This window comes from Poecilia latipinna, unplaced genomic scaffold (genome assembly GCF_001443285.1).
Source record: "Poecilia latipinna isolate Pla-1442-1.1 unplaced genomic scaffold, P_latipinna-1.0 Scaffold2172, whole genome shotgun sequence".
Taxonomy (NCBI): domain Eukaryota; kingdom Metazoa; phylum Chordata; class Actinopteri; order Cyprinodontiformes; family Poeciliidae; genus Poecilia; species Poecilia latipinna.
In genome coordinates this window covers 1-10,580 of record NW_015114788.1, presented here as the reverse complement: position 1 = coordinate 10,580, position 10,580 = coordinate 1, and the positions used below count along the sequence as shown (strand labels likewise).

The 10,580-nt window shown below is 42.4% G+C and overlaps 1 protein-coding gene across 1 annotated transcript; it reads right to left on the bottom strand.

Annotated features, from left to right (window-relative positions):
* Positions 1-1,166: 1,166 nt before the first annotated feature.
* On the bottom strand, positions 1,167-9,429 carry LOC106936562 (transcriptional activator GLI3-like; the record flags this gene model as incomplete). The annotated part of the gene is made up of 5 exons (XM_015017655.1): positions 1,167-6,503; positions 6,925-7,318; positions 8,492-8,782; positions 8,988-9,152; positions 9,280-9,429. Coding segments are annotated over 5 exons (3,318 nt in total), but the record flags the coding sequence as incomplete, so codon positions are not given.
* Positions 9,430-10,580: the final 1,151 nt, after the last annotated feature.

The following is a 10,580-nucleotide window of genomic DNA, read 5'->3' as shown; positions in this document are numbered from 1 at the left end:
CTAAGGATCAAGCCTGGATGTTCAGTAAGGAGATTCCGCAACATCTTTATGTGATTTTGTTGAAGATTTGCTGCCCCATTTGGCATTAATTACCTTTTATGTGACTAACATTCATACTTGCACGTTTTTTTTAATGATGAAACCGAATCGTATGTTCCAACATGCATGAAGGGAACGCTTTGTCTTTGTCCAGTCTGAGCACATCAGCTTGTCTTTTCACAAACCAAAACTTTTTTTAAGTCTCTCATCCTAAACATCTCCTTCAGTCTGAATCAGCTTGAAACCCGCTGATCAGGGGAGATTTTGGTTTAATCTGACAAGCAATTTAATAGGCAGTAAGTGGGGATTGTAGTAATATTTGGGCTTTGAGTGGAACAGGATCCGTGTTTTTACATTTGTGTTTTATTCAGTTCGTGCTTCCGCAGCTCTCTGCTGATAACAGATGATCACAGCTAACATAATTTGTAATCAATAAGATCAATAGCTGCCTGTTGCACAAGAGGTTGGGTACTTTGCAGTGCCTCGGAAAAAATAATGGTATCTCTCAAATATTTGTCATGTAGCAAAACAAATAGTATATTTTATAGTTTCTAAATCTGTTTCATTTAATTAACTAACGTTCACTCTTACCTCATTTCTGTGTTTTTCCACATTTACAACTAGATTTTCCTCTGGAAGAACAGTGGTTTACATAATTTTTGTAATATGTCTCTATAATCCAAACCTGTCACATAAAAGAAAAAAAAATCCCAGAGTCTGAAAATATATTTTAATTTTTTTTTTTTTTTTTTTATTAAAACCATACAAACATTTGTTGTCAGTTATAAAAGTGTGACGCGGCTCTTCTGGCAAAGGTGCAGAGCTCTGCAGCCAGATCTGCCCCTCCTCTAACCGAGGGGGGGGGCTGGGAATCCTTGATTTCAAAGTTCTTTATTGGTCCCAGGGTACTCCACGTTTCATTTGCTAAATCTACAGAAAGAGTATTTTATTTACATATATATATATATATTTATATATATATATTTATATAAAAGCACGATAAATGTGAAAACTTGGAAAATAAAAGAAAAAAGTACAATGTATGTTGCAAATCTTTACTTTTCAGATATTCAGACTTTCCTTATATAAATGTTCTCTTTAATTTCCTTTCAGGTTTAAAAGTTTCACCTTTTTTTATCAGTATTCACAATGGAAGATTGGCAGTGATCTCTCTCGTTTAAGGCACATACCTCAGCCCATTTCCTTCTGTCAAAGGAAATTATCTCTATTTCTTTGAAATAAAAAAAAAATAGAACTCCAATGCACAGCTACAAAAATGACAAAAGTACCCAAGTACAAATAAAAATAACAACAACAAAAAAAACACTTTTGTACCTCATTGTTCCAATGTTGAATGAAAGGTAAACTCCTCAATATTCAGTGCGCAGCGGCAGAAGACTGCAAGGCAAAACTAACACTGCTGGACAAAGTCACTGCAATACTTGATGGCAGTACGGATTAGGGGTGTGACAGCACACATAAGGTTGGTACAGGTACGCCACAGCAGCACACAGCCAAATGCAAAATATTCTTTCAGTATTTACTGGTAAGATTTTTGTACTGGCAGAGGATAAGCAAGGACAAAAATAATTAAGTTATTTTTTAGTTTGAAAATAACTTACCTTAGCATCAAATAAAAACGGTCCAAAATTTCTTTAATGAAAAAAAAAAATGCTTCCATTTAAAGTCTTTTTAATTTAATTTGAAAACTTAATTCTACACAAAAGACAACGCAGAAAAAATAGGTAACTTCTCCGAATTTGAAAACTCTGTATCAATAAGCATTTAATAGTGATTCACTGTTTGAACACTAGGTGGCGCTTGTGATGAACTTAGAGGAAATTAAAAGTGCGTCTGAACTACGCAAAGCATAACTTAGGTGCAAGGAACCTATTTTATTTCACCCCCGCCTGTCAGCTCTGTGTGTTTCCATTATGGGCTCCTAAATCAGACCGCTTGCAGAAATGACGCACACTGAGGCTGTGAGGCTCCTCCTCCTGCAGGAGTGCTGCTGCTTTTCTTATAAGTGATCCAGGTCCATAGATCTCCCCTAATACAGCATTATTCTTGTGCTGTTTTGTAGTGGTTGAAGTATAAAACCTAAGAAAAGCCTCTCCAGATGGTGGAAGTGTGTAACTAAAATAGATCGTAAAAGACCTGAGCAATCCCAGCTCCCGTGTTTGTACAGGGGAGGGACCAATGAATCTGCAGAGAGATTACTCTAAAGACCTTAATTAGTCAATTTAAACTTTATAAGAAGGTGTAACCATACTGGTAAAATTAAGGAGTGGGGAGCATGATCTTATTCTGAACTTTTTCACATTTGTTATATGCGAAGCTGAAATTAATTAACTTATTATCGCAGAGGAATTTTGTAACAATACACAGATGTCTAACAATTAAAGAATGTGAAAAGCATCTCGAAGAAACGATAATCACATACACAAGTATATCTGCTTCTTTCAATCTTGAAAGACGTTACAAGTTTGAATCTTAAAAAAAATGCCTGTGACAAGAGCCTTACTCCTACAGAAGCTGAAATCAGAAGTCGGCCATATTTCAACTGATCTTATTCATATACCGGTATTTAAAGCTAAAAGCTGTGAAGCACAGCAGTATTTAGTGTGGGTAGCTGGGTTTAAATGTTTTTAAACAACAATACCAACTACGTTTGTCATGTTTAAACTGGAAGAATGCTGGGACCATTCAACCAGGATAAGGGGGTTAAAGAAAATTACAGTGGTTAATGGAAAAGGTTCCTGCAGCAGAAATTTGTTTTAGTGTCTGGTGGTGGATGGTAGAATAACACCTGATGTCAAATATATAGAACACATATAATACTGCTTACCATAAGCTCTCTATGATATGAACATTGGACTTGACAACTTGCTAATGTTCATTCTTCATTGTTGCCGTATCACTGGAAACCCTTACTCTACACACTGCTAATCTTCAGAGCCATGCTTGTAATTATTGCCAGCCATTCTTGCATTGGTTTGGTGTGGAGTGCTTTAGAAAGTCTCTTTTCTCATATTATTTAAGAAAAAAAGCACTAAAAAGCTTTGTTGACTAGGAGTGGTGGTCACCTGTGACTTGCATGTACCTTCAAGTGACGTCTGTACCATGGTGGCTCAAGGACGTATACATGAGCCATCACACCCCTAGTACACATTCTACATTTTAAGAGCTTTGGAGAAAACAATACATACACTTTACAATCAAACAAAAACACATCATGTTTACAGGACCTCTATGCTGAAGACCTTTTCATGAGCTAAGACATTTCAAAACCATAGAAGTACTCATATGGATCCATGTAACCACACGCAAAGCACCAAGATTTATAGAACAGAGCGTCCGTTTACAGATCAGTTCTGCAGAGCTGTAAAATCCAACATCAAAAAATCGAACCACAAACAGAATACAAAGACACCTCTACAAACACTTGTGAGTACCTTACCAGACTAACTAAAATAAAGCCATTAAGATATCAAGTAGACAACGATCTACAGAGGCTGAAGACTTGGAGTTGTAGTCCGTTTTTTTGTTTGTTTTTTGTTTGTTTTTTTGACAAAAATACCACTTGGTAAAACTTGGTCAAAGCACTGAAACATTTTACAGATTTACAAAAGCAACACAAACAAATGAGAATTTAGCACGAATTAAAACTATGATGTATAAAGTTGTCCTCAGGGCCTTTTAAAGTGACGGCCCATGTCTCAGCCGCAGTGAGTACCTGTGACGTTAGGAAGGTTGGCACAAGGCGCTAGTCTTTCTAGTTCTATAGACAGTGTTCAAGGTTTAACTGGAGTTACATGCATTTTTACAAATAGCTAAAACAGTGACACAATACTGACTCAAGGAAGATGAGCTTTGTCTCACCAGCAAATACAAAAGAAAGGGCTTCCAAAAATAGCCTTGATTCCAGAAAAGGAATATAATTTTATCTGTACATATTCATGGCACATCCCTGTTCTGTTTGGGATTATATTTTCCTAATGTAAAATGGTTTGGGAATGGTAACTTCTTATAAAGTTCCTTTAATTGCCACTTTGTGAGTCTTAATCTTCACATACACCAATTGTTTTCCTCTTTCTGTTTCCATTTTATATCCCTTTTGGAGGAGAAAGTGGAGAGAAGGAGCAGCTATTGCATTATAGCCAAGAACTTGCTCTCCTCGGCGAGGGTGGTGAGGAGGGAACTCATGTCTCCGATGGCCATGTTGCTGAGGCCGGGAGCAACGCTGTTGAAGGTGGTGGATCCTTGAGGTGTGGTGAGGCGTGACGAGGTCCTCGACAGGCCCTGGAACATAGAGGGGCTCAGTACCTCAGAGACCAGGCTACCTTGATCGTAGCCATCCTCCAGGATGGCACCAAAGTCCAGATTTACCCCTTCGTCTAATATTCCTGGAACTTGGCCATCAACTGTGCTGCTGACTAGGTCTGTACCAGGGGAGGGAAGGGCATTTGTGTTTGTGTTGCAGCTGCCTGGTCCCTCAGATGCTGCCATGGACTCTAACAAACTCTGCTCTTTCAACACAGGGAAGGAAGAGGACTTGCAGTCGGCTGGTCCGTAAGTGAGGCAATCCGAAAAGGTTTGTACCATGTTTCCATGATCCAGGTTCTCTAGTTTTAGCCCCGATACATCGCACACAAGAGAACACTGGTCTCCACTCCTCTGTAGCTGTTGGGGTTGGATGGGGTGTTGGTCGATTTCATTCGACTGTGGATTGAAGTACTGCTGGGTTTTGACTACATTTTTGTAATTGTTTATTGGTGGATACGGAGCATGTACTGGTCGATTGTGATCTGGAACGGTTCCCTGGGACAAGTTGGGTACACTGTCCATGGAGGCCCGGGTAAGCATGAGGTTGTTTCCAACCTGCCACATGGTTCTGCTGTTCTGTTGGAAATGGCTCTGTTTTGAAGGCCCAGTGGACATCTGCTGTTTAAGACCTTGAGGAAGAGCCCCATTGATACCCTGTGAGATGTTTGACATGCTGGTACCTCTCATCTCCATGCAGGAGTTGGGCAGTGTCTCCAGCTTCACCCCAGTGTTAACATAACTAGTACTTTGCAACTGATTAGCCTGTTGGCAGCTGCCATGGAAGTCCACAGATGCCTGCTGGGGAATCAGCGTGTTTCGTGACCTGCCAGTTGATGCAGTTGTTGCCTCAGGCCACCTCTCGCACTGCATGTGGTGGCTTTGTAACCTTTGGGGAGACCTCTCAACACTACCTGAGCTTACTTCATTCCACTGAATGGGAAGCTTACTAGGACTCTTCCTCTCTAGTATCTGCTGCGGCTGGAGATAGTGAGATTCAGGGAAGGTACAGTTTACCCCTGCTTCCACGGCGGGGTAGGAGTTGTCCCTTTGGCTAGAATCTATTTGCCCTTCATTTTGAATGTATGAACCACCACTCATCTGATCTTGGGAGTGCAGATACTGCACCAAATCATCTGGCAAAATATCTTCATCTCCAAGAAACAAGCCGGCTACACCATCATCCTCCATTGCCAGGGCTTCCAAGGCTGCATTTTCTGCAATGCTGCCAGTGTTTGTTGAATGCTGCAGGCCTCTCTGCAGGTTGCCCTCTGAGCGCGTGTAGTTCTGAAGGCTAAAACTTCGATATTCAGCTGTAGAGTTATGAGCCAGAGGGGGAAGAGGATTGAGATTATTAAGGCTGTTGAATCGCTGAACTGGAGGCAAACTACAAGTTTCAGGAGCCTGTGTCCGCACCGGGTCACTCGCCCTTCGGTTCCCATTCAGAGTTCCCTCGCCAGGATAAAGAACCCTCCTTCTATAACCTCCATGCCCCATAAACCCATTGTTGTACCCTCCAGCGGCTTCACCACAACGAGGTGGTCGGACCAAAGGTGGCAGACTGTGATTGCTGCCACCCTCCTCCATCATGGCCATGCGGGTTTTCAGACTCATGCGTTCCATGTTGGGTAGCGGCGTTGGGGGTGGGCCACCAGTAGCTGCTGCGTACTTTGCCTTAAGGTGGTAATGCTGTGCAGGGGTTAAATTGAGCATCCCTCGTGACCCACCTCCTCCTCCAAAGCCAACTCCTCCTCCGCCTCCACAACTCCCACCTGAGAGTGCTCCAACGCCTCCTCCTACTACTCCACCTCCGTACTGGCTAGCCTCACTGGAGCGGCGGGAGGCGTCTGTGGAGATGGGGTCATAAGAGTCAGTGGAGCTGAGATTGTGGAGGCGGCGGTGGTGCTGGGACGGCATCATGCCATCACCCTGGGAAGCCTGGCTGGAGCGCCGACTGGAGAAGCAGGGAGAGATTCCCGAAGAGCGTCGGCTGCTGCTCAGGTAGGCTGAACTGGCGGCGCTCCCGCTGCTGTCGCGCCGGTCTCGGAGCAAATTGAGCACTGTTAGCTCCGTGCTGGCCAACTCAGCGTGAGCAGGTGGCTGAGGAGCAGACACACCCCACTGCCTGCCCAAGCACGATCCTGAGAAGAGCGGAGGAAGAACGTTAGGAAGGCTGCAGAGGAACCAAGGAAAATGAAGTGTGATGAAAGAAATATTACAGGAGGATTAGAGAGAAGAAGCCAAGAAAAGTTAAGTGTGGAGAGATCTCTCAAACAGATGTTACCATGGACAACTAGCTGCAATTGGCCATGAAACATGATATTACATGCTGTTCTCTCTGATATGATGTACATCTTGATACTATTTTGCAGTGGAACAGAACCTCTTTCAACATTTGTTTTTCCTGAACCCTTCAGGCAGAGCCAGTAAGATGGGAATCAGAATCATTCAGCTCTGTAAATTCTGTCTACAGGTGCTTCCGAGATGTGTTGGAGTAATGAAATGAACACAAGATGTGAGGCCTGAGGAAATTTAACAAAAGTTTCACAAAGTTACACTTACCCTTCCCCAGGATGTTGGGCATTGCCGAACTTTTAGGGGGTGGTGTGGGAGACAGGGACCCAAGCCTGGGCAGCGCTCCGTTCACCTGCTTTAGCCTCTCCATCTTCATGTGCTCCATCCAGCGCAGGGGCCGGCCGATGCTTCGCCTCGCCTGCAGGGTCAGCATGGCCGCGGTGGCCGTGGACACCGTGGAGTCCATAATGGGGGCTGGCTCGCCCTCGCACTCCTCCTCCACCTCCTCTTCATTTTCCTCCTCCTCCTCGTCCTCCTCCAGCCCCTCCCCTGGCGAGCGTCCGGCGCTCACAGCAAGCTGGACTCCACTGCTGGGATAGGCGCTGATGGGGGACTGGTCACTGCTGCATGTAGACTGACCGCCAGGGCTTGGCTGAGACGTCTGATGGACGCAGACAAACAGAAGGCAGCAGCGTAATTAAAGGTTTTAATCAAAACCACACAAGAAACATAAATCATGGCACGACAAGGACGCAATGTAGTGCAAAAGATGGAATTCCTGTAATATTGTGAAAGTTTGTACTACTGGGCATTGAATGTTTGAGCGCCCTCTATGAGATGCACCAATATACATCATTTTGCAGATTTTTTTTCTGCCCTAGGTGTTCATTAATTAATAATGTTAAGCATATGAAATAACCATTTCTGTAAAACAAGATATTTTACCAATTTAAGACAAAATGAGAATCTTTGCCTTCCTATCTTACGAATTATATCAACAAATCCAGCATGTTTGATGAAGAGCAGAAGTTGAAAGCTTAAAAGAATAAAAGAGAGCAACTTGCTGTTATCTGGTGAAAGTCTCACTATCTCACTCATTTAATAAAACAGCTTCTTTTAAAATAGCTTTTCATAGCCTGATTTAAATTTTAAACACATTATCGACACTGAAAATAGCTGATATTTAGACTTCTTCACTCAGTCACGGCAGCCACTGTGAAGAGTGTTGAAGCCACTTTTTATGAGGTAGGATGGCGAATTTACTGATCATAAAAAAAGATTATTTGTTGAGATGGTCATTAATGAAGGTCAATTGAAATTCTCTTGTTCATTTGATTACTTAAAGGTGCATCTCAAATTATGCATTTTTTCCAAAGGCATGAGAAGTGCTCAAAGGAAAGCATTGTAATGATAAAAATAACAGAAGTGCTAAAAAACGAGAAGAAATATATATATATATATATATATTTTTGGATGGTTGTGGTGAACTGGAGATGGAGAACCAGATTGGGAACACATTTGGCATGCGTATGGTGAAAGTCTGGCTGGCAGACTTTCCTCCAAAGCAGCAGGATGAGATGAAGGGCGAACGAATGTAGTGTCAAACCCATCTCACCTGATTACCCACTGTCCTTAGAAAGGAACGGAGAGAAATGCCGAAGCATTTGGATAGAGGAGAAGATGTATTCATTAGAAGAGGTCAGTGTGAAAACCCTTTCTTCAAATACACTTAGGCATCGGAAGCATAAATTAATTACTGTTTGAACGTTAGTGAACTAAATAAAGACAATATGAGTCAGTAAAGTGGATGATAAAGCAAAAATTGAAGTCTTACCATTGGCTTCTCAGTCTTGATAGATTTCACCTGCAGACATTCATCTTGTTTTGAGGTAGCGTGGTTGTACTCCCTTTGGTCCGTGTATCCACCCAGGGGTAGCTGTCCGGGCGACCTGCCCTGGCTGTTGCCTCCAGGTTCCCGTGGCTGAGGCGGAGGGCGTGGGTAATCGCCACGCTGTTTCTTGGTGACATGCGCCTCTGGCCCGTGTACCGTCTTTACGTGCTTCCGTAAGGAGCTGGGGTCTGTGTAGCGCTTGGTGCAGCCCGGGATTTTGCACACGTACGGTTTCTGAAGGAGAACGAAGAGCAGATTTGAATGAGTTTATTTGAATGGGCTTCCTACACATTTGTCATGTCATAATTGCACACTCTACATACGATCAAAATCATTTTTGGGCCTTTTTCAAACTTTACAATTATTTCTGCATAGGTCAGTTTTTAAATATGAAACAATACAAATGTAGGATGGATGGATGATGGACCCATGTTAATACCTCATTGGAGTGTGTTCGGTTCTGATGCTTGGCCCGATCCGACGCGTTGGAAAAAGCCTTGTTACAGCCTTCATGTTCGCACACATAAGGTTTCTCGCCAGTATGGGAACGTAAGTGAGTTTTCAGGTTTTCCAGGCGTGAGTAGGCCTTAGTGCAGCCTTCAAACTGAAGATGGAAAAGAATTATCCCATACACTTTAGATTTTTACATTTAGCTATGAAATATATATTAACATGCACAATACAATATCATCTGCAGATAGGGTTATATTGACATTTATGAGGATCCTTACTGTGCACTTGTGTGGTTTTTCCCCAGTATGTCTGCGCATGTGGACCACCAGCATGTACTGGGCCTTGAAGGGCTTCTGCTCTCGAGAGCATTCCTCCCATCGGCACACAAATTCCTTCTTTTCTCCGTGGATGTGGTCATTGTTGATGTGCTAGGGGGCGAAGGGAAAGCAAATTTTGTTCATTTTGAAAAAAAAAAACTTTACTGCTCTTCTCCATTTAATTTTTCTGAAAGGTCATTTCCCTTTCAGGTTTTTGTCCTTTTACTAATTTATCCTTTCGCAAAGTGAAAAAAAGGCTTTTGAGACTGCGTTTGATCCGAGTGAGATTTTCAAACCGACCGTGTCACTTGACACGAGTCCGGGTCCTCGTCACTTTGTGACAAGAGCCGACAGTTGTGCTGTGGTTGCAACTTCCAAACTGCGGCTTAGGAAGCACGAGAAATGGCAGAGGGGTGAGAAATCAGAAATTCAGTCAAAGCTTCAGAAATATGAGGCCTTTGTAAGTCCAGTCAAGCATTTCCCTCCATTTTTCTTTTTTTTTTCATCCACTACACTGTGGTTAAAAACAGGAAAGTGGTGAATGTTGAAAAAATAGAAGAGGTGAAGAGGGGAGGTGGAAAAAAGCTACAGCCCTCTGGGGAAAAAGTCAACATCGGGTCCCTCTTTAAGAAACAACAGAGAGCTGGCCTCTGGAGCGCCTTTTCTGATGGCAATTTAAACCCGGAGAGACACAATATCCTGACTCTAGGAAACTGGTGCTGTTATGACATTCCTAAGAAGCAGGAAAAAAGGCTTTTTTTTAACCTTAGGGCGGAATACAAGTAAACTGACTTTAAGTTGGAAAGCTTGAGAATTTTGTGCTTTGTTGAATCATTTTTAATAATAATCCATCCAGGGACCAAATAAAAAAAATGGAGGACAAGAAAACAAAGATTTAGCCCAGAAAAATGGTCAACAACATGACTTTTGCACGCACTCACTGTTTCTTCCACAGGCCTTCTTGAACCTTCCACACAATCATGAGCATGACATCCAGCAGACGCCCCACTAGTTTTCATGTCCCACCAAAGGCAATCGCTGACAAATGATTCAATTAATTCACTCTAAAACATGATTCTGTCCAATTCATACCTTAAATATTTCATATCTTGTCATGTTGCAACAAGAAAATGTCATTAAATACATATTCAAGGCCTATGTTTATTAATTATGCTTCTTCTAATTTCTAATTTGTTTTCACCAATTATTTGCGACAGATGTTAGGAGGCATTAATACTATCCCAGATAGCACATGATGTTAA